Raw genomic sequence first — 24,822 nt, 5'->3', positions numbered from 1 at the left:
GCTAAAATTCTTACAGAAAGCCCGTCGGTTGGGGAGCAGAGTCTCCTCATAGCCCCATTCTGGCTTCGCAAACGTGGTTCCCATGCCTATGGTCTCATCTAGTGAATCCTCCATGGATTCTAGATCCCACCCCGGATCTGATCTCTCACACACTAGGATTATCAACCCCGAATCTGGACAACCTCAAGCTCACAGCTTGGTTGATCCAGTTCCAGTAATAGCTAGGACTCCCGGTATCTCGTCCTCTGTTAAGGCTATTTTAGTAGCCGCTCATAATCCTTCTACGAGAAAGGTTTATAACAGCAAATGGAAACGCTTTACAATCTGGGCGGAGCATAGAAAATTGGATCCCTTTACAGCTCCGATACCAGCAGTGTTAGAATTTTTGTCAACTTTATTCGACCAAGGTGCTAGCTCTTCTACGGTCAAAGTCCATTTAGCCGCGATTTCCCATTATCATGTGGGAAGTGATCTCGGTCCCTTAGCCTCTTCCAAATTATGTAAGACTTTCTTAAAAGTCACTTTCCTCTTGAGGCCTCGGGTTAAAGATGCAGTCCCTTCATGGGATTTAACCCTTGATGTCCTTCAAGGATGCATCTGCAGTCATAACAAATGGGTTGTCCTGTCGTCAGGCAGCCCTTCGGTCGGCCGGATTCCAAAGTCTGGGTCTGGCCTCGGCTGGTGTCACACTTCACCCGACTTCATCTCTGCTGGTCTTCGGGTATAAAGGCATCAGCCGACACCATTTTCCCCAGTCTTTCTTGCCGCGTGGCGCCCGAAGCAGAAGCTGTTCGCAAGTGCCGGTCGGTCAGATCCAGAGATTACTACTACCGAATACTACTTCGAAGACTTCTAAAAAGCTAAGTACCCCGTTGGGGACTCTTTCTTGCCTCAGCCGATGTCAGAAAAAGTAAATAACTGTTTAACTTGTGGGAAACAAATGCCTCATAAAGATTTCCACTCTTACTGCTTACCTTGTTTAGGCCCAGACCACGACTTAGCAGCCTGTTTAGCCTGTGCTTCCTTCAACCGACGAACGCTTAGGCGTCGGTCGGAGTTTGCTGAACAGTTTTTCGGCTCAGATTTTGCGTACATTATGCCGTTGGATCCTCCGACTTCTCAAATTGTTAAAAAACGCAAAGAAAAAGACCGACACTCGCGGTCCGCGGTTTCGGCCGAAACCACGGTTAAGCAAAACGAGTGTCTCGGTTTCGGCGAAACCAAGCAAACGGGTCAATCTTCAGCCGAATCCATGACTACTACCGAGGCTCCTGCTACCCTAGTTGAATCGGCCTCTGAAGTTTTGCCTACTAATGTGGTTCCTATAGAATTATCAGACACCATCCCTTTGGATGTCTCTACCCCAGCACGTGGTGCTGCTAGGCCTCCTGCAGCCATGTCTATTAAGGCCTTTGCCAGGGCTAAAGCAGCCAAAACTGCTAAATCAGTGCCTGTTAAGCCCCCTCACACAGGCCCAGTTCCAGTTCTCAAATGCTTACTCTGGCAGAGGATCTCATCTCTTTAATAAGGGGATCCCAATCTCACCCAGACAGGGCCTCTCAGCCTCCAGAAAAGAGACCTAGAGCAGAGCCCCCAGAGCCAGTGTCCTCAGATGATTCTTCTGATGATTCAGACATTACAGACCATCCAGAGGCTCCTTTTTCTACTTATGAAGATTCCGATGCTGAAGAATCTATTCCATCTGCCTCTCCACCAGAGGAATTTTCCTTTGGGGAAACCTTACATGCCATGAGAGAGCAATTCCAATGGCATGGACAAGATTTCTCAGATTCAAGAAAAGGCTTAGGACCTTTCTACACTTACCGCAACATAGGCCCTTAGCTATACCTCCAGTTCTGCCTGTTGTGGATGATGCATTTAATGATGTTTGCACTGCTCCTGATACTTTACCTCCAGCCCCTGCCAAACCAGATAGGTTTTACAGGGTACCGGACACTCATCACCACCTATACAAGGCCCCACTTGCAGATCCTGAGACTATCTCCCAGGGGCCTAAGGCAGTAGCTTCGACCTCAGCAAAAAACCCTCTCCCTTCTGAAAGGGAATCCAGGTCCTTAGAGAGATGGGGTAAAAAAGTTTACACCTCTGCTACTCTCTCAGCTAGAGCTTTGAACTGTCAGTTTCATATGATCCAATACCAAGAGTTTATGCTTGATCAGTTAACTAAGAAACTGTCCTCTGATGACTCCTTAGATAAGAAATATGTTTTAGAAATGGTGAACAACATTCAGCATGGTTGAAAGAACAGGTCTTGCCGGATCATGTTTAAGCAAAGCTGTTAGATGCTCCTATGGATAAGGCCAGTCTATTTGGTTCTCCTGCCCAGCAAGTAATGAAGAAAATGGAAGAGAAGGCAAAATCTGTACAAACAGTTAAAGATTTCTTACAGGTTCAGCCCCCAAGGTTTAGCAGGAACTGGCCTTCCAAAAATTGGTCCTTTCCAGACTCCTCTAAATCTCAGAGAGGCAGGAATAGACGTTCCAGAGGCAGAAATCAATCCAGAGGAGGTGCCTACAGAGGAAGCCAGTGGCAAGGCAATAACCAGCGAGGCACAGACACAACCACTGCCACTGCAACAGGACAATCACAGTGACTTGGCTCTGACACCGCCTACCAGGGAACAAATAGCAGCACCCTTAGGCGGAAAGTTAGCCTTATTTTCAAAAAATTGGCACTATATCACAAAATGCAGACCAAGGCTACAGGTTTCACTTCCACACCTTACCAGTAAAAAGAGGAATGCCAAACCTACCTCCAAATCAGAAAACAGAAGCTCTAAAACAGATAGCTCAATTAACAAAGATGAGAGCTGTGGAAAGAGTACCACCAACAGAACAGGGCAAAGGATTCTACTCCAGACTCTTCCTAGTACCAAGAAAAGAGAAAAGTTGGAGACCTATTCTCGACCTGTCCGCCTTAAACACATTCATCATTGTCCCAAAATTCAAAATGCTGACCCTACAGCAACTTCTTCCCATGCTGGGCAAGGAGTGTTGGCTGGTAACTCTAGATCTCAAGGAGGCATACCTGCACGTCCCCATACGACCAAATTGCAGAAGATACCTCAGATTTCTTGCAGGATCAGAGCATTATCAATTCTCAGCATTGCCCTTTGGCTTATCTACTGCGCCCAGAGTATTCACAAAATGCCTGGCATCAGTAATCGCTCATTGCAGGCTACAGGGAATCCAAATTTACCCATACCTGGACGACTGCCTGATACAAGCGGACAACAAAAGCAAGCTGACAAAAGACTTACAAAGAGTCATTTGCTTACTACAAGCCCTGGGATACACAGTCAATTTAAAAAGTCAAGACTAATACCATCCCAAACAAAAACATTCTTGGGTGCAGAATTGGACACAGTAAAACAGATGGCATTCCTAACTGCAGAAAAACAAGAACAACTCCTCTTTACTTCTTGGCATTAACAAAGCAGAACAAACTAACAGCAAGGAAAGTACTGCAGGCCTTGGGCTTCATGGCATCATGCATAATCCTGGTCCCCCATGCCAGATTGCATATGAGAAAACTACAGTGGTACCTAAAGAATTTATGGTCTCAACACAGGCACAGCTTAGAAACCGAAATACCACTAATCCCATGCCTGAAACAAGAGTTCCTATGGTGGGCTCAAGCATGCCAGTCAAACCCAGGCTTGCCCTTCCACAACTTTCAAGCAAGCCAAACCATCACAACGGACGCTTCAGACCTAGGTTGGGGCCCACATGCTGGACAAATGCATACAAGGATTATGGACCCCAGATCAACTGCACCTGCACATAAATCAAAAAGAAATGCTGGCAGTAAAACTAGCAATCCAGAATTTCAGACCATTCCTCAAAGAAGGCCATTTGATGATAAGGACAGACAACACCACAGTCATGTGGTACATCAACAAACAGGGAGGCACTCATTCATACCCCTATGCCGAATGACTCTGGACCTATGGAATATGGCTCTGAGCTACAACATTCAGTTACAGGCAATATTTGTACCGGAAAAGAAAACATCCTAGCAGACATGTTAAGCAGAACTACCTCGGATGCTCACGAATGGATGCTACACCGACATCTTCAAGGCCATCACACAGAAATGGGGAATGCCACAAATAGACCTATTCGCATCCCCACTCAATCACCAGCTCAAGAAATTCTGCACAAGGACATACCACCCACTTGCATGGAAGGTGGACTGTCTATCCTTCAGTTGGAAAGGCCTGACAGCATATGCATTTCCACCTCTTCCTTTGATGCACAAGATACTACTGAAAATCAAAGAGGAGCGTCCAAGGATAATTCTGATAGCTCCAAATTGGCCAAGACAACACTGGTATCCATTGCTGAGGAGCATGTCTCAGGGAGAACGTGGACACTACCCTGATGCCTTTGATGTTAACTCAGAACGACTACAACATCATGCATCCAAATGTAAAACTCTGCAACTAACTGCCTGGAACATTACATAACAGCAACTAACCCAGATTTATCCCAAAGGGTTAAAGACATTATCCTGAGGCCCGCAGACCTTCTACAAGAAGGAACTATGCAGGAAATGGAAAAGGTTTGTCATTTGGAGCACTGAAAGAGGAAAAGATGTGTCAAAGATAGATATTGCCAACATCCTGGAGTATTTGGCAGAGCTTCTCCATACAGGCCTGTCCTATTCCTCCATCAAGATACATGCATCAGCTATTTCTGCAGAATACAGCTTCGATTCCCCTGTCTTCTCACATCCTCTACTCGGGCAGTTCCTCAGAGGAATCAAGAATGTAAAACCTCCTAGGAAACCACCATTACCAGCATGGGACTTGAACTTTGTGCTAGAAAAATTGACACTCCCTCCATTCGAACCAGCAGCAACAGCAGATCTTCAACACCTATCCTGGAAAACTGCTTTCCTACTGGCAATTACTTCAGCAAGAAGGGTTTCGAACTACAGGCCTTAATGGCAGTACAACCCTTCCTAATCTTCCATCAAGATAGAGTATCCATGAGAACTAATCCTACATTTATGCCTAAGGTGGTATCCAGAGTGTCTGTAAACCAGGCAATCCACCTACCTACCTTCTTTCCCAATCCACAGAACAGGGGGGGAAAGACTGCTGCATACCTTGGATGTACATAGACAGTTGCGCTACTACCTGGACAGAACCAAGGGCAATAGAAAAACTGACCAGCTTCTAGTAGCCTATGCAACAGGAAGGGAAGGAAAAGCAATTTCCAAACAGACAATCTCCAAGTGGATAGGAAATTGCATAAGATTCTGTTACTCCTACCATGGAACGCCAATTCCACAGAACATAAGACCTCACTCTACAAGGGCTACAGCCACTACCACAGCTTTCTTACGAGGAGTGGCAACCAAGGACATTATTGAGGCGGCTACTTGGACCTCCGTGCATACATTTGCCAAGCATTATAACTTACCTCTATACTCTAGATCCCGAGCAGGGTTTGCCACTGCTGTATTGCAAGGGATCCTAACTACACCATAATTCTTCTTCCTCCTCCCTAGTTTGGCTATGGTATTCTACCCATTTGTTATGACTGCAGATGCATCCTTGAAGGACATAGTACAGTTTTGTACCTACCATAAATGTAGATGTCCGAACAGGATAGCATCTGCAGTCAGGATTACCCACCCTCCTTCCACTCTGCGGTATTTCTAGGGTATTTACCCTCCTAATAGCTAGCTGGGGGGGGATCTCTTATGGTGTATTTGTTTGTATATATGTACATACATGTTTATTTTTTGTGTTTGCCTACCTTTTTTTGGAAACATTGGCATTTACCCAAAATTTAGTTTTCCAAGAGGGCAACTGGCATCTGGGGCAAGAAACAGTGAGGAAAATGGCGTCGGCTGATGCCTTTATACCCGAAGACCAGCAGAGATGACGTCGGGTGAAGTGCGACACCAGCCGAGGCCAGACCCAGACTTTGGAATCCGGCCGACCGAAGGGCTGCCTGACGACAGGACAACCCATTTGTTATGACTGCAGATGCTATCCTGTTCGGACATCTACATTTACGGTAGGTACAAAACTGTACTTTCTCCAGTCTCTGATGGGCCCCTCTGTTTGAACCTGCAGCTTCGGTGGATCTAAAATATTTATCTTGGAAGACGGCCTTTCTCATTGCTATCACGTCGGCTAGAAGGGTTTCGGAGCTTCAAGCCCTTTGAGCCAAACCTCCATACTTGGTCTTCCATAAAGATAGAGTTTCCCTCAAGACCAATCCCTCCTTTCTACCCAAAGTTGCTTCTGAGCCCAATATCAATCAGTATATTAATTTACCAGTTTTCTTTCCAAATTATCAAAACAGGGGTGAATACAAACTACATTCTCTGGACGTACACAGGCAATTGAGATTCTACTTGCACAGGACCGCTGAACATAGGAAATCTGATCAACTCTTTGTATCCTTTGCTAAATCCTCTTTGGGCAAACCAGTATCAAAAGTTACATTGTCCAGATGGATTTCCCAATGTATACTTCTTGCATATAAGAGTTTGGGCTGGCCTGAACCTGAAGGAGTCCACGCTCATTCTACCCGATCGATTTCTACTTCTGCTGCCTTTTGCTCCAGAGTGCCCTTGGATGACATTTGTTCAGCAGCCACTTGGGCTTCATCCCATACTTTCATTAACCATTACAAGTTGGATATAATTTCCAGAGGGAGAGCATCCATCGGCTCTGCAGTGCTCCGGAATATCCTTCCATGAGGACCTCCCAAGTTTGGGTAGCTGGGGACTCTGTCCCACAGGTTGATGAACAAATGAAGTTAACTACTTCAGATAAAGAAGTTATGTACTCACCATAACGTTCCATCTGAGTAGGTAAACTTCATTTGTCAGCAACCTACCCACCCTCCATCCCCCTAACCTATAGTGCGTCCTAGAAGGATTCCTTGTCCTTTTTCTCCGGATAACACCAGGTTAGGATGTGCAGGTGATCCTTTGTTTTGTAATATTCTGTGTTACTATAGCAAACTTGATCTGAGGTCAGAGAGGGATGGCAGGGGATTATGGGTAAGGGGAGGAGCTTGGAGCTCAGATCTTAGCTGTTTGAAGCTGCCGGCACGGATCCGATACCCTCAAGTTGCTGACAAATGAAGTTTACCTACTCAGATCGTTATGGTGAGTACATAACTTCTTTTTTCTGAAGAAGTCTGTTAGACGAATAGCGAACATTACATTTTGACTATGCTAAAAACTTTGATTGGAGTCACCCTCATGCATTTTTGGTGCTTTTCTGTGTTTTGGTCTTGGTGTTGCACCTTTTCCCGGTACTGCTATGGTGTTTTAGTTGTTTTTATGAAATGCAATTTGTTTGTCTAGCAGTTAGCACTGATGCTTAAAACTCTGAGCTGTAAATGAGTTGCTCTTTGTAGTCAGGGGTACAGGGTTTGAATCCTTACACTTCATTTGGCTACTTTGTGACTGAACAAGTCACTGAACCAGACAGTCATCCACTAAAAACGATGCTTGTGTCAAGTTGGATTGCCTGGTTAGCAAATGAATTAAAAAATACTGAACAGTATGTATAGGCAATGGTAGGACTGCTAGATAAGCACTTTAGTCATCAATAATTCTTAGTGCTCAGATTTCTACATCTGAACAAAACACTTTTCTAGCTTGTTTCAGCATGTCCCCACTCAATGATATGTTCTGCTGATACTGTACTCTGATTCCAGTGCTGTGGACGGCATCAGTACATGCATATGCAAGTGTTGTGAGCCAAAACAAAAATGCAGTAGCTTTTAAAATATACTGAAATTAAATGCTTAAAGCAAAAGGTTAAAGTAGCAGGCTTCCAAAACTCGAGGATGCAGCTCTTAATGCAGTTGAGACAGACACGACATGCAATTGTCCATTTGACTTTTATCTGAAGGATGTATTCATTTTGCAACTTTAAAAGAGAAGTCATATTGTTATTTCCAAAGTTGGAAAGAAAATCATCTGGCTTTGTAGTGCAGAAGGATAAACACAGACTATGACCAAGTTTGAGTAACAGCTGAGCAATGGAAGAGCTTCGCAGTAGAATAGGGATGAGTGGCCCATCTCTGCTGACCTATTTCTGGTAGAGACGGGTGGTTTCAGTATGCTATTGCCCCATCTCTGCTGACCTATTTCTGGTAGAGACGGGTGGTTTCAGTATGCTATTGCCACCTTGCTTGTATGGCACTAAAAATGGCAAGAACCAGAGGATGTGGGGAATATGGCTAACTACTATGGTTTGCTCATTAGTATGGCTTTGCAAGATTAATGTGATTTGTAGGACACAGCTTGGAATACTTACTTTAATGTGTGGCTACTGTTTATGTTAAACAATTCTGAAATGCATTACATGGCCATTATTTTTGTATCACAATCAGCCATCTTAATCGTATACAGAAGTGGCTGTAACTGCTGAGTGGGAGCTGTTTTTAATTAACATAGCTGAGCCGTTTAATCTGGTTATTAAATATACATTTATATGAAGCAAGATGGAATACTTAATTGCTGTGATTATTATTATTTTTTTGTTTAATGTATCTGTATATCTATCCCCATAGATGTCTGTGGTATACACAGTCAATAAAGTGTCTATAACTAATGGGTACCAAGGCCATTTGTGGATACTTACCCGTGCTGTCATTTAATCACTGTTAAATGCAAAAGAACCTTGAGTTCAACCAATGTGAAATAATACATTTATTAAATACGAAGCTTTCGAACCTTCACGGATCTTTTTCATTGTAGCATGTGGTTAATTTGTGCATTCTGCATGCTCTCCTTATCTCTGTGGATTTATCCATGTGATCCGGCTTCCTCCAACAGGCCAAAACATGATGTGAATTGGAATTCCTTTAGCTTGCCGTTAGGTAGGCATTTAGCACATATGTGTTTTTATACATTTTGTGATGGACCTGACTTGTCAATGCCATGTCGGTATGTGAAAAATCAGTGAATCCCTGTGACAAACCTGGCCATTTCAGAATGTGTTTGTTAACATGTATATATAGATATATATATATATATATATATATATATATATATATATATATATATACACACACACACACACACACAAGAGAAAAGCTCCTCAGGACTAGAAAACAATTTATTAAATTTTAGTAACATAGTAGTAACAATCAGCTATAAGATCTTACAAGCAGAGCCTGGAGAGAGAAAAAAAGCTCCTCAGGCAGTTCAATTGTACAGAGTTTTAACAATTGGCAGGCAAGTATGTGAGTTGTTACAAACAAGGTTTTAAACAATTAGCAGAATAAAATGTGACTAGTTACAATATTGTTTAAGCTGCTTAGAGCAAAATGAGTTAATAGGCAGATGCTTATTTAAAGTGGGTAGGATCTAGTTGTATAGGAGTTTGGAAACAAAAAAGGAAAGTAAGAAGTAGGAGATGTAGGGAAGGTAGAGTATAGGAGACAGACTAGACAGGTGTAGTATATACATACATACATACACAGTGGATATAAAAAGTTTACACACCCCTGTTCAAATGCCAGGTTTTTGTGATATAAAAAAATGAGACCGCAATAAATCATTCCAAAAATGTTCTCACATTTAATTTGACCTATAACCTGTACAATTCAATTGAAAAACAAACAAATCTGTTAGGGGAAAAATATAAAAAATAAAAAAGTACAATACACTGGTGGCATATGTGTGCACACCCTTAAACTAATACTTTTTTGTCCCCGAAGAACCATCTCTTCATAGAGTTTAAATTATTCTTGGGGAGTTGTTCTTAATGTTTTTTTCAACTAATTTAGCTTATCATATTTATTTTCCAGGCTGTTTATAAGTAGTATTGTTATTAAAATGTAGTACAGTGCTTGGGCTCTGCATTCTAATACTTAGATAAATCTATAGCTAATCAGTGCCGAGTAATGCAATTTGTTTTCCTTAACACTGAAAATAAGTACATGTTGTTCTGTACTCTGCTTTACAGATTATGCTTTTTTTATTCACAGGACTCTCTATATGTGGCTTCTTCTAGCAGTGTTGTCCATCTTCCCATAGCAAACTGCAGCAAGTTCAGGAAATGCCATGACTGCATCCTGGCCAGGGATCCATTGTGTGGCTGGGATACAGAGCAGCTGAAATGTGTGAATCAGGATGCAAATGAAAGGTGAGGCCTTTTGTCTATACTTTGCAATTACATCTTTAACTTTTATTCCAGCAATTGTGTACTTTTGACCAAAATTAGGCTACATTGCTGCACTGTTGTGCTGCTGCCAGTTACACTGTGGGCCACAGGTAGTTTTTCAAGAATCCTCGAAAGTGTGTGGGTATGTACCCCTGTTTTGTGGGTAAAGTCCATGTAGGAGTGACAGATCAGATTGTCAAATAAACCATATTGCAAGGTACCACATTTCAAAATCTTCTCCTTCCAGAGTAGTGAATTCTACTCTCTTAATCTTTTTAACACTTTCACTTGTCCAGCTTATGCATCTTGCTTTTCTTTCAATACATCACAAGAATGCATGGATCAGTTAAAATTCATTAATTCCGAATTTGTAGCTTGTTTACTAAGTATGCTGTCCAGTTAACATCAGTGTGTGTGCACATATAAAATCCGATTCTTGAAAACTGCCCAGCATGGAGATGACCATTACCACAACCTTGCTTTGCTGATACAGAATGTCATCAGCCAATACTTACAAAGCAAAACATACAGCCTGCACTGTCAGTTGGATGCTCTTTGCTTAAAGAATATCAAGTTAAGTCACTTTTTTATGTACAGCTCTTGTAAAAAGCTCCGCACACCTGTAACATACTAAATTATGTATGATAGATGTTCTAAAGCAATAAACTTAAGCTTAGCCATATGGCGTTTACCCACAAAGTCATATACAGCTGTAAATTACTAACATTATCCTACCGTGTTGCACAGTACAGAGCTGAGATTGTCCAGCATTCCTCCAACAGAAAGCTGTATAAGACCACCACTAGAGTGGGTGACTGAGCACCAAGCTTTTTCCAACTTCATTTGTGAATTTCTTTATCCCTGTACCTACAGGGAAGTAGATAACTTCACAATTTTTAAAAACTGTTTATAGATCATCTCTTAATGTAATGTCTACACAGTTCTGAATACTCACCTGGGGGCCTTGGATATCATTATAGTACTTTGAGTCTGACTGTCATCTTTTTCTTCTGTCTGTACTTTGATTGTTCTTTTAACATTTTCCCTAGCTTCCATCATTATATTCTTCCTATTCCTCATGACTGCTGTCTCTACATTTTCTCTAGCCTTCCATCTTTAACTTATTCACATCTGAAACCTGCCATTCAATACACTTTCTATCCTCCCACACCTTTTGTCCAAAGTCTGCCTGATTACAAATATCTCATATGTTTCATGGTTTAATATACCTTGCAGTAAGCTTGAGATCAGTAATTCTCCCAGTAGTTTTGTCCTGATCTGTTTGTTGCACTTTGTTAAATGTATATTTAGTCTACTCCTAGGTCCCTCCTGAAAATGAGCATTACCCTGCAAGGGTAACATTGTCAACAAATGAAATTAATAAATGAGATATAAGAACATCACAGAAATTGTAAAGCAAGACAGTAAACAAAATTAAATTGAGACAACTACATTTATTTGTTCAGCTTCAAGAAGTGAAACCAGAAACCACAGTTACTATAATTGTGCAGAGTTAAAAGCTTTATTAAAAAGTATATAGGTATTTCGGGACCTCTCAGCCTTCAGAAAGGCTCATCTGAAACTGGCAGTGTAGGAAATTTCACAGTCAAAGCCTGGAAGACAAATAAATACTCTGCTGATTGAGTCAGGTATTGAGCATCTCTGCACTGGCTGTGCAGATGGTATGGACTCTAAGGGACAAAAAGCCCCTTAGGATAAATGGGATCCAAGTCATGGAGGGCCTAGGTAATTCCCAAGCTGTTACACTGCTTTCACCTGGTGACCAGTATTTTAACTATTTATTGATTGGTTAGCCCACTGAACAAATTGTCCCGTTTCAGGGCAGACCTTGAGCACTGTCAGGTTAAGTAATTTGCTCAGAATCTCACAGCAGTCAGACAAAGGTGAAAGGGATCAAAACCTGTACCCTGGGTACAGGATGCAGCTTGTTAATAGCTCAAATCTTTGGTTCTAACTTCTAAGTCAGAGTAATATGATAGAACTATAAACTGATCATAAGCGACCAAATTGTGGAGTTCTGTATCACCTGATAACCTAAGAATAGCTCTAGGTAAATGACACTGCCTTTTGTTGGTGTAGGATGCTTACTACAGGTGATATCTCCCAGATGAAAACAAATAGCTTTAATGAATGCTGATATTGAGTTTCATGTTAAGATTACTGACCATCTCCAAATTGTTGTTGTGCACTATATTAGAACACAGGCCAGGAGAAGTGCAAGAGCCAAGTGCTAACTGTTCCATCATGCTTCAGCCTCCTCTTAGAAGAGTCTGGTAACCCTGGACTCCAAGCAGATGTTCTTCGTGTTTCACTGTAGCAGTCATCACATTTGGGTTATCTGCCTGCAGGTAGCCCTCAGCTGGCCTGAATACCAGAGTCTTTGGACTTCTGCGTCGGATGCTGTCGCTTCTTCAATGACGTCAGGTCGTCAGGGGTATAAAGCATTCAGCCGACACCATTACATCAGTCTTTCTTGCCGTGCGGTGCCCGAAGCAGAAGCCATTTGCAAGTGCCAGTCGGCCGTCTCCTGAAATTTTCATTTTCGAGTTTCAGACCTGAAGTCTTCAAAAAGGATAAGTACCCCATTGGGGATCGTTTTTCTTGCTCTAACCGATGTCAGTAAAAGTTAACAATTGTCTTGCCTGTGGAAAGCAAATACCTCATAGAGATTTTCACTCGTACTTCATCCCCTGTTGACCACAACGTCCCTCGCTGTCGATTTTGTGCCTTGTTCAATGCCCGAAATATTCGTCGTTGGGCTATTTTTGTAGCCAAATACTTTCGTACTGTGTCTCCGTACTCCGAAATGGCTTCGTTAAGCCATCCGACTACCGATCTTCTGAAAAAAACATAAGGATAAAGACAGAGACAGACCGCATAGGTCCAAAACTGCCGATGACACTTCCATTAAGCTAGTTGCCAGTCCGACGGAACTCAGTGAGGCACCTTCGCAGTCCCTGATACCCGCTACTTCAGATTCACAGGCCTCTACTGAGACCTATTCGGAGTCCGGTATGCTGCGAGATGCTTCTACTATGGAACCTGCGGATGTCTCTACCTTGGATGGGTCCAGAGCTGCTGTGCAGGCACTGACTTTTGAGGGTGTATTCGGGCCTACAGACATTCATATTAAACAGACTCCATCGTTTCCATCCAGAAGTTCCGAATTCTTCAGGCCAAAAACTCGCACTACGCCTAGAAAACCAACGACCAAACCGCAGACTCAGGTCCATATACCTAAAAAAACAAATGCTTAGAATGGCTGAAGACCTTATTACCTTAATTAGGGGAGGCCAGCCTTCCCCCTCTAAGAGACCTAGAACTGATTTTCTTTCTGATTCTTCTAATCAGGAATCTGATATTTCTGCTCCTTCTGATTACCAGGATTTTCCCTTATCTACTTATGAGCATTCTGATGCAGAGGATTCCATTCCCTCTGCTTCCCGTCCAGAAGATTTTTCTTTCGGTGAAACCTTGCATACTCTTAGGGAGCATTTCCGCTGGGAAAGCCAGGATTATTCGGAGTCCAAAAAAGACTTAGGGAATTCTTACTCCTGCCTCAACACAGGCCTTTAGCTATCCCTCCTGTTCTGGACATTGTAGATGATGCTTTCTTGGAATCTAGCCTTACCCCAGGCACTTTACCTCCAGCTCCCAGAAAACCTGACAGGTACTACAGAGTACCTGATTCTCACAAGTTCCTCTTCAAGAATCTTCTGCAGATCCAGAGACCATTTCTCAAGGACCAAAAGACATTAAGGCTACTGCTGCCAAAAATCCTACCCCTTCTGATAGAGATTCTAGAGCCTTAGACAGATGGGGTAAGAAGGTGTACACCTCTGCTGCTTTGGCCATTAGGGCTTTAAATTGCTAGTTTCATATGTTAAAGTATCAGCAGCATATTATGGGACTACTTAAACAGAAAACAATGTTGATTCCTGACTGTGCTTAACACAAAGACTTGTAAGATTTAATGCATTCTGCAGAACAAGTTGGTAAACATACTTTGCAATGTTGTTTTGACGCTTTAGAAGCATTTTGCAGGGCTGCTGTCACTGGGTCTGTACTTAGAAGGCATGCTTGGCTTAAGGAACAAAACTTGCCAGATCATGTTAAAGCTAAATTACTGGATGCTCCCTTAAACCAAGACCGCCTTTTTGGCAACAAAGCAGAAGTCCTCAAATGGATAGAGGAAAAAGCTAAATCTATGCAAACTGTAAAAGATTTCCTAGAAGCACAGCCTCCCAGATTCAGTAGGCATTGGCCTTCAAAGAACTGGTCCTTTCCAGTCCCTTCCAGGCCTTCTCAGTCCAAACCCAGGAACAGCAGACCACCAAGGCTACAGTCTCAGGCTATGCACCGATCTAAGCAGTGGGGGGCTCCCACTTCCAAAGCAGGGAGTAGTAAGCCATCCCCCTACGGAAAAATGGTACAATGACTTAACCTTAACCCTTCTAAGCCCTGCTCAACTTCCTGCTCCCTTAGGAGGAAAGCTCGCCCTGCATGCAAAAAACTGGGAACTCATTACCCAGGACAAATGGGTTTTGAACATAGTTTCCCAAGGATACAGATTCCACTTCCACACACTACCAACCCCAAGTGGTTGACCAGACCTACCCTCAAATCAGTGGGCGGAGGCCCAACAGCAGGTTCTCTCTCTTCGCAGTATCAGGGCTATTCAGCCTGTCCCAGCAGAAAAAGAGAGACAAGGTTTTTATTCAAGACTTTTTCTGGTACCCAGAAAAGATAACTCCTGGCGTCCTATTCTGGACCTCCCTGTTCTCAACACCTTTCTGGTGGTTCCAAAATTCAAAATATTAACTCTTCAACAGCTTCTTCCTATGCTAGCCAAGGATGCCTGGCTGGCAACCCTAGACTTAAAGGAAGCTTACCTGCACATTCCAGTAAGAGGATCCTGCAGACAATACCTGCGTTTCAGGGCAGGCTCCATGCACTTTCAGTTCTCTGCACTTCCCTTTGGCTTATCTACTGCGCCCAGGGTGTTCACAAAGTGTCTAGCTCCAGCCATTGCGTTTTGCAGGCAGAGAAATATTCAAATTTACCCATACTTGAACGATTGTCTTAATTCAGGCAGAAAGCCAGGACTTGCTATTACAACACCTGGCATTCATAAAGAAACTTCTAACCTCACTGGGGTACACCATCAACGAAAAGAAATCTCACCTAGTACCCTGCCAACATATTGTATTCCTGGGAGCAAGCTTTGAACACAACTTCCTAGATGGCATTCCTCACTCCAGAGAAACAAGTTTATTTGACAACCTACTTCAAACTATTAACCACAAAACCCCAGCTATCTGCAAGGAAAATACCGCAAGCTACTACAAAGACATTGGGAGCCTCCAGACACTGGACCCTACCCAATTCGGCTTTGTTAAGGGCAGATCTTGCCTCTTAAACCTAGTGGATTTCTTTGAAACAGTTACCAAAGCCATAGATGAGGGCAAGGTAGTCCACACAGCCTACCTGGACCTCGCAAAAGCCTTTGACACAATACCCCACTTGGGCATCATAAATAAGCTTACCAGCTTAAATATCAACCCTATATCACAAGATGGGTTGCAAACTGGCTCAGGGATAGAATTCACATGGTCAGAATCGCAGGTGCCATGTCCGAATCCAAACCAGTTACAAGTGGCGTCCCACAGGGCTCAGTTCTGGGACCTCTCTTGTTTGGTATATACTTCTCTGAGGTTCGGGCTAACACAGGGGGGTTATGGCTGACAAAGTTGCAGATGACTGCAAACTGGGGTCCATAATCGAATCTCCAGCTGACACAAGCATCCTCCAAAAGGGTCTCGCAGAGACGGATGCTTGGTGCCAGAGCCACGGCCTCAAGCTAAATGCTAAAAAGTGCATAGTCATCCCCTTTGGGAAAAACAAGGTGCCCACAAATTACCACATAGGTGGTAATCCATTAAGTACGGAAGAAGTAATTAGAGATTTGGGGACCAACGTAGATACTAATCTCTCCTTTGATAATCACGTTGCCAAAGTGGTTAGAAAGACCTTCTATATAGCCCACCTTATCACGAAAGGGTTCGCAACTAGATCAAGAGAGGTCATTGTGCCCCTCTACTCGTCAGTCATCAGGCCCATAATTGAATACAATGCCCCTTTTGGGATGTACCTTACCTGACACCTGCAGCAACTGGAGAGACCCAAAAAGTACCTCACCAAGAGGATCATGGGCTACAAACAGATGTCCTATGCAACTCGACTAAAGAAACTCCAGCTATACTCAGTTGCTTACTGCCTATTCAGAGGCGATCTATGCCTGACATACAAAGCCGTGTCAAACCCAGAATTAATGGACATGCTCCACCTCAAAAAATCCAAGTCCCTTAGAGCTACACACTCCAGGGACTTAAACCTTAGCACAAAAATAAATAGGACATGCTGGAGGGACAGATTCATTTCCCAGAGGCTCCCCTCACTCTGGAATAGAATCCCAATTCATGTTAGACCTAGCCCCTCAATGACCCTCTTCAAGCGAAATATGGATGCGTGGATGGGAAATCGCAAATTCACCCCTGGGATCACTTCTGTGTCCCTGCTAGACAGAGGCACAGTAAACTAATCTTAAAGGGTACCTTCTGTGACCTACTTTACAGAGGCACAGTAGGGTAATCTAATAGGGAGGTGGAAGCCAAATACACTCTGGCTAGGCTTATAAATGCCCTAGGGCAGATAGCCTAGTATCTACCTATGAACCTAAGCTCTGGGGTTCATGGCCTCTTTCATTCTACTAATTCCATATGCAAGACTGCATATGAGGAAACTCCAATGGTATCTAAAAAGCCTATGGTGTCAACATTCTCAGGACCTGGAAACAATGATTCCTGTCATTCCTTGTATAAGGACATAGTTCCTCTGGTGGGCAGAGACCTGCTTCCACAACAAGGGACTCCCTTTCACTCTACCACCTGCCACCCAAACCCTAACAACAGACTCGTCAGACTATGCATGGGGGGCTCACATGGCAGGGCAGTGCATTCAGGGCAAATGGAACCCGAGACAGATGCACCTGCATATCAATCAAAAAGAAATGTTAGCTGTACAGAATGCTCTGACAGCCTTCAAAGACCGTATTCTTCCAGGACAACTATTGGTAAAGACAGACAACACCACAGTTATGTGGTACATAAACAAGCAGGGGGGAACCCACTCATACCCTCTCTGCAGACTAGCCATGGCTCTGTGGAAGACAACCTTGAGCTACCAAGTACACCTACAAGCACAATTCCTGCCAGGCAAACTAAATTCACTGGCAGATGACTTAAGCAGAAATCTCATGGACCCACACGAATGGAAACTAGAACCCAGAATATTCAACCTCTTGAAGAACAAGTGGGGGACTCCAGAGGTAGACCTGTTTGCCTCCCCTCAGAACTACCAGTTGAACAAATTCTACACAAGAACTCCCACAGTCAAGCTTGGAAAGTGGATGCCCTGTCCTTTACCTGGGAAAGCTTCTCGGTTTATGCCTTTCCCCCTCTGCCTCACCTCTCGAAGGTTCTTCTAAAGGTCAAACAGGACAAGCCAAGGACAATACTGATTTGCACCAGACTGGCCACGCCAGTACAGGTACCCCCTCTTCCTCAGTATGACACTGCTACAACCATGGCACTTGCCTCAGACCCCTTCCCTGCTGTCCCAGCAGGTGGGCCAGATTCTGCACCCTCAGCTTCAAACCCTGAACCTTGCAGCCTGGCTAATTCCTTGAGCTCTCCTCTATCATCCCTCAGTAAGCATGTGCTGGATGTCATTCTGGAGGCAAGGAGGCCTAGTACTAGAAAATCCTATGCTGAAAAGTGGAAAAGATACTGTTCTTGGAGCCAGACTCAGGGGATGGGCACAATGGTTCCCAGCTTACCTCATATTCTAGAGTATTTAACAGAAATGCTCCACAAGGGCCTATCCTTTTCGTCAATTAAAATGAATTCCTCTGCCATTTCAGCACATTACAATACTGAGCCCACCCCACCTCTCTCTCACCCCTTGCTTAGAGGGGCCAAAAATGTAAGACCCCCCCCCCCCCCCCAGGAGAGCTCCCACTCCAGCCTGGGACCTTAATTTTGTATTGGAAAAGCTCACCCCCCCCCCCCCTTGAGCCAGCTGCAATAGCAGAGTTGAAATTCCTTTCTTGGAAAACAGCCTTCCTACTAGCCATCACTTCAGCAAGAAGAGTGTCTGAATTACAGGCCCTCATGGCGGTGGAACCCTTCATTATCTTCCATGTGGACAGGGTTTCCCTCAGGACTCATTTTTCCTTTATGCCCAAGGTGGTGTCTAGTGTGGCCCTAAATCAGTCCATTCATTTGACTACTCATTTCCCTAATCCACAAAACAAAGGGGAACGAATACTGCACTCTCTGGACGTGCACAGACAACTTAGATTCTATTTGGACAGGACTAAGCCTCTCAGAAAATCTGAACAGCTGCTAGTTGGCTTTGCTGCAGGAGCAGAGGGGAAGGCCATTTCAAAGCAAACCATTTCCGAATGGATAGCCCATTGCATTCATTTCTGCTACAAGCACTGTGGAAAACCTACCGCACAAGGGGATAAGATCACATTCCACCAGGGCTGCATCTATCTCTGCGGCATTTCTCAGAGGAGTCCCTACCCAGGGACATCCTAGAAGCTGCTACCTGGAGCTCTGTACATACCTTCACCAAGCATTATCACATGCCTATCTTTTCTAAATTCAGAGCTGTATTTGCCACTGCAGTCTTGCAGGGCTTAATAGCTGGCCCTAATGCTCTTTAATTTCCTGCTCCCTTCCTTAGCTTTGGGAATCAACCCAAATGTGATGACTGCAATAGTGAAACATGAAGAACATAGTACAGTTGTGTACACTTACCATAAATGTAGATGTCCAAGTGTGTTCACTGTTGTAGTCCTGGTTACTCTCCCTCCGGCCCCCGACTTCTCTTGGCTCTACCTTTCCTTCTTGTTTGGTATATTTATTTTTTCTTGTGTATTTGCTTTTTGCTGGGGGTGTACCATACCATATAATTGCTTCCTATTGTGGGGGCACCTGACATCTGGGGCAAGAAAAAACTGATGTAATGGCGTCGGCTGCATATTTTATACCCCTGATGACCTGACGTCATGGAAGAAGCGATAGCATCCAATGCAGAAGTCCGAAGACTCTGGCATTCAGGCCGGCTGAGGGCTACCTGCAGGCAGATAACCCAAATATGATGACTGTAACAGTGAATACACTCGAACATCTACATTTATGGTAAGTGTACACAACTGTACTTTCTATTGGCAGTGTTGGGATCATTCACTCGCTCCAGAAGACTGACATATAATTAGTAAAAGTACAGCTGTGATACTGCAGTCCATGTCTTTGTCATGTTTCCCAGTGGTACCATATACCTGTAAACAACAAAAGTTCCAAACTATAGCCCTGGGGCGAATTCACATTTTAGAATGTAATTGAGAAGACTGTGTGCCACAGTCCGTCTCACCAAGAGACGCATCATAAACACCCCAAAAAGGATGATGGGATCCACAGCGTCATATGTTGCTGAGAGACCAAGGAGAGGGCCATATTATGAGGACTGAGTGGGTATCACCAGTCACTCCTTTAAACCAAAGAAAAAACACTATCAGACTTGGATAGGCTCTGATAGTATGGAAATGTACTAATCTGAAAGTAGTGTACAGCTTCATCTGCAGGAATCGGTAGGACTGTTGTTGCAGGATTAGGATTACTTAACCCTGCTGTGTAAACACTAGAATATCCAACTTTCTCCATTTTGTATCCCACGACATGAGATTGCAATTGTACTGAAATGGCTTTAGACTGCTTTGAAATTATATTCTTCATTCATGAGATAAAATTCTGATTTTTTTGAGCTTCATTTAATGTCTCTAAATCATTCTTTCTCTCTTCTGTTTAACTGTAGTAGTAATTAATGTAGTGTTATTTTTCTTCTAAGTTTTTCTTTTATTGTTACTCTGTTGTAAATAATTTTGTCTCATCAGTGAATAACCTGGTGAACCCCCCCCCCCCCCCCGCACACACACATGAACACCTGAAGTGATCAACTTGCTTAGGTGCCTGTCAGAATACTCAAGATGGTCTGTATGCAGGGGGATTAATAATGCCATTAGACTGTTGTCTCATATCTGTAGTTCTGGGATTCTATCCTGACCTCCAGCCACTGTCTTGAAGTCCTGTATATGCCCTACCTGTGTTTTTATGTGAGTTTTCTCCAGGTGTTCCACATTTCGCCAAAATATGCTGATGGATTTGTTACTCTGAATGGTCCATATGTACTGCTTTTAAGCCTGACTTGGTGGTGTGGGTCTTGGCAGAAAATGTTTAACAAATAACCGGCAGAATTAGCTTCGTCAGAAAGACTGACAAAACTGTAAGGGTAGCAGATTTCCTCTTTTGCTAAACCTCCTAAGATGTTCTTCATCTCACATTGCTGCAGTCCTTACACTTGGGTAGTCCGCTGTCCTCGGTCGGCCCGAATATCAAAGTATAAGGCTGACGTCGGTCAAGGCGCATTTGACTGACATCAGGACGTCAGGGTACAAATGCGCATGACCGACGTCATATCCTCAGTCTTTTTTGCCGCATGGTCCGATGCAGAAGCAGCGTTGCAAGTGCCGGTTGGCGTTCTGAAATTGTTCGATTTCGGAGTTTCAGACCGAGTCAAAGTTGGCTAAGTACCCCGTTGGGGAATATTTTAGTTTTTTCTTGCCTCAGTGGTTTACCGGATGTCAGAAAAAGTGAATAATTGTATTTCTTGTGGGAAACAGATACCGCATAGAGACTACCATACTTTGTGTATTCCTTGTTTAGGGCCTGAGCACGACGTTGTTGGGTGTCGCTCTTGTGCTAGATTCAATAAGCGCACTATTAAGAGAAGATTAGATTGTGCCAGGTTAGTCTTCCGGAAGCGGTGCAATTATAAAATGCCGTCGGATGCTCCGACGCCCGCTTCTTCGAAGAAGCGCAAGGACAAAGCAGTTAAACCTAGGCTAGAGGAACCGTCAGTACCGGACGCCGGTTCTTTAGAGGTGTCGGTGGAGCCGGTGGTTCCACCGGAGGTTTCTTTGGGATCCCAGGGAGAGTCTTTGTTATTGCAGGATGTGGCCTCTCAGGAGGCAGGCCAGGCTGATGGGGCTTCTCAGGTTACTATACTCCCCTCCCTGCCTAGGGTGGTTAGGCCCTCTCCTTCTGTTTCCAAGGCTTCTCCCAGGGGCAGGCCAGGTTTAGCTTCAGTTGGTGTTACCCCTAGTTCTTCAGGAACTGTGCCCAAGAAGCATATGCTTAAAATGGCAGAAGATTTGATTACTTTGATTAGGGTTCTATGCCCCCTCCTGATAAGAGACCTAGGGTGGAGCCTGAGCTAGGGAGTTTTGAGCAGGCTTCAGATGTTTCAGAGTCTTCGGCTGAAGACTTGCAGGAGTACTCTCCTTATTCTGATTCTGATGTGGATGATTCTACTCCTTCTGCTTCTCCTCCTGAGGATTTTTCTTTTCAGAAACTCTTCATTCCATGAGGGAGCATTTTAAGTGGGAAGGTCAGGACTTCTCTGATTCCAGGAAAAGGCTTAGGGAATTTTTGTTTTTACCCCAGCATAGACCTTTGGCTATACCTCCTGTTTTGGATGTAGTGGAAGATGTTTTTACAGAGGCTTCTCTTAATCCTGATTCTTTGCCTCCTGCTCCTGTTAAACCGGATAGGTATTACAGGGTGCCTGAAGCTCATAAGTATCTTTTAAGAGTCCTAGGGCAGACCCAGAAACTGTTAGCCAGGGGCCTAAAGGTGTTAAGGCTTCTGTTGTAAAGAATCCGGTTCCTGCAGACAAAGAGGCCCGGGCCTTGGATAGATGGGGAAAGAAAGTTTATACTTCTTCCACTCTTGCTATGAGGGCTTTGAATTGCCAGTTTCACATGTTGAAATACCAAAACTATCTCCTTTCACAATTGAAGTCTAAGGTTGATGCTCTGGCAGAAGGTATTGATTGTAAAGAGTTGCAAGATTTAGTACATGTTTCTGAACAGGTGGGTAAGCATTCTTTGCAATGTGGTTTTGATGCTGTACAGGCCTCGTCTAGGGTGGCTGCCACTGGGTCAGTTCTTCGCAGGCACACCTGGCTGAGGGATCAAAATTTATCTGACCATGTTAAAACAAGGATTTTAGATGCTCCTTTACAATCTGACGTGTTGTTTGGTTCTCCTGTTGAGGCAGTTTTAAAGAAAATGGAAGACAAGGCTAAGTCTATGCAGACTGTTAAAGATTTTTTGCAGGTCCAGCCTCCAAAGTTTAGTAGAAATTGGCCTACTAAGGGGTGGACGTATCCTTCTTATGATTCCCAGTCTAGGGGTAGATCTAGATGTGGTAGGGGCAGAGCTCAGGGCTCTTTCAGGCCTAGAACAGGGAGTTCTCCTGCACAGTCTTCGGGTGAGGGCAGGGGTCAGTCCTTTCGTAAACAGACCCAATGACCTACCTTTTCAGCTGCCAGAGCCTTCTCGTCTGGCAGCACCTTTGGGAGGAAGGTTGGCACTTTTCAAAGAAAATTGGAGTTTAATTACCCAAGACAGATGGGTTTTGGATATCATACACCACGGTTACAGGTTTTATTTCCATACCTTGCCTCCTTTCAAAGGCATGCCAGAAGTTCCTCCTCAACAAAGAATAGAGGCTCACAAGCAAGTTTCTCTGTTACTCCAAATAGGGGCCATACAGCCGGTCCCTATGCCAGAAGTGGGCCTAGGATTTTATTCTCGCCTGTTCCTAGTACCAAAGAAGGGGAACACGTGGAGACCAATTTTGGATTTATCTATCCTCAACACTTATCTGGACATTCCCAAGTTCAAAATGTTGACTTTACAGCAGCTTTTACCTCTGCTGGGCAAAGATCATTGGATGGTAACTTTGGATCTCAAGGAGGCTTACCTTCATGTTCCTATAAGACTAAGTTGCAGGAAGTATCTGCGTTTTCGAGCTGGGACTTCTCACTATCAGTTCTCTGCATTGCCCTTTGGCTTATCTACTGCACCCAGAGTGTTCACGAAAGTTCTGGCTCCAGTGATAGCTTTCTTCAGGCTAAAAGGAATACAGATCTATCCTTATTTGGACGACTGCCTGATTCTGGCTCAAGGAAGGGAAGAGCTTCTTCATCATTTGGAATATGTGATAGCAGTGCTAAGATGCCTGGGGTATTCTGTGAACGAAATAAAGTCCAGTCTAGTACCCTCTCGGGACATGTGCTTTCTGGGTGTGAGACTGAATACAGCATCCCAGATGGCCTTTTTAACCCCGGACAAACAAAAGAGTCTTTCCCTTTACTTCCATCAACTATCTCATCAGTCCGGGCTGACTGCAAGGACAGTCCTTCAAGCCATAGGGTTCATGGCATCTTGTATTCTGGTGCTTCCCAATGCCAAACTGCATATGAGGAAGCTGCAATGGTATCTCAAAAATGTATGGACACAGCACTGCCAGGATCTGGACACTGTCATTCAAATAATACCTTGCATTCAAAAGGAATTTTTGTGGTGGGCTCAGGAATGTCACCTAAACAAGGGACTCTCTGTGACCCGGCCAGAGGCGAGTCAGATTTTAACGACAGATGCCTCAGTCAAAGCTTGGGGAGCTCATCTAAATGGAAAGTGGATACAAGACAAGTGGCCTGCCAGACTACAACATCTACATATCAACCTGAAGGAGATGTTAGCAGTCCAGTTTGCATTAATAGCTTTCAAGGATTTACTTCTTCCAGGGCAGGTGCTGATTCTAACAGACAACACAACTGTCATGTGGTACATCAACAAGCAAGGGGGAACGCATTCTTATCCTCTATGCAGGCAAGCAATGATTTTGTGGGAGACTGCTCTCAGTTTACAGCTCTATCTTCAGGCAAGGTTTCTGCCAGGAGCACAGAACTCCTTAGCAGATGTGTTGAGCAGACGAATTATGGATCCCCACGAGTGGAAATTGGATCCTCATGTATTTCAGAAATTGACAGTGTCATGGGGAACTCCAGACATAGATCTGTTCGCTTCTCCACTAAACCATCAGCTGCCAAAGTTTTGCACAAAAGGTTTCATCCCACAGCTTGGAGAGTGGATGCTCTTTCTTTCAATTGGAGCAATCTTCATGTGTATGCCTTTCCACCTCTGCCTCTCCTCCCAAAGGTACTTCTAAAGGTCAGACAGGACAAGCCAAGGATGATTTTAATAGCTCCAGATTGGCCTCGACAGCACTGGTACCCATTACTGAGAAGTCTGGTACGGAAGCCTCCATGGCCTTTGCCTTCGATTCCACACCTGTTGTCACAGGAGGACAGCCATTTGCTCAATGTCAAGCTTCACTCTCTGCACCTAACAGCCTGGCATATTCTGTTTTGAACCATAGTGGGCCTCCACTTCCTCAGCAAGTTTTGAATGTTATTTTGGAAGCTAGAAGGCCTAGTACAAGGAAAGTGTACGCAGATAAATGGAAGAGATTTTTATTTTGGAGTGCAGCAAAAGATTTTGATGTTTCTGAGCCTAATTTGAGTGTGGCTCTTCAATATCTTACTGAGTTACTGGACAAAGGTTTGTCTTTCTCTTCTATTAAGGTTCATGC

The 24,822-nt window shown here is 43.9% G+C and overlaps 1 protein-coding gene across 2 annotated transcripts in view; it reads left to right on the top strand.

Annotated features, from left to right (window-relative positions):
• SEMA4F (ssemaphorin 4F) overlaps positions 1-24,822 on the top strand; it is a 1,454,381-nt gene that overhangs the window by 1,278,554 nt on the left and 151,005 nt on the right. For both annotated transcript variants that reach the window (XM_044063980.1, XM_044063981.1), the window contains exon 12: positions 9,999-10,156. In XM_044063980.1, coding sequence (XP_043919915.1) covers positions 9,999-10,156 — 158 coding nt within the window. The remainder of the gene's footprint in view (positions 1-9,998; positions 10,157-24,822) is intronic.

This window comes from Protopterus annectens, chromosome 2.part2 (genome assembly GCF_019279795.1).
Source record: "Protopterus annectens isolate FY-2018-M chromosome 2.part2, PAN1.0, whole genome shotgun sequence".
In the NCBI taxonomy this organism is placed as follows: Eukaryota; Metazoa; Chordata; order Ceratodontiformes; family Protopteridae; genus Protopterus; species Protopterus annectens.
Note: the sequence above shows the minus strand (reverse complement) of the source record. Positions and strands in the feature narration are given on the sequence as shown.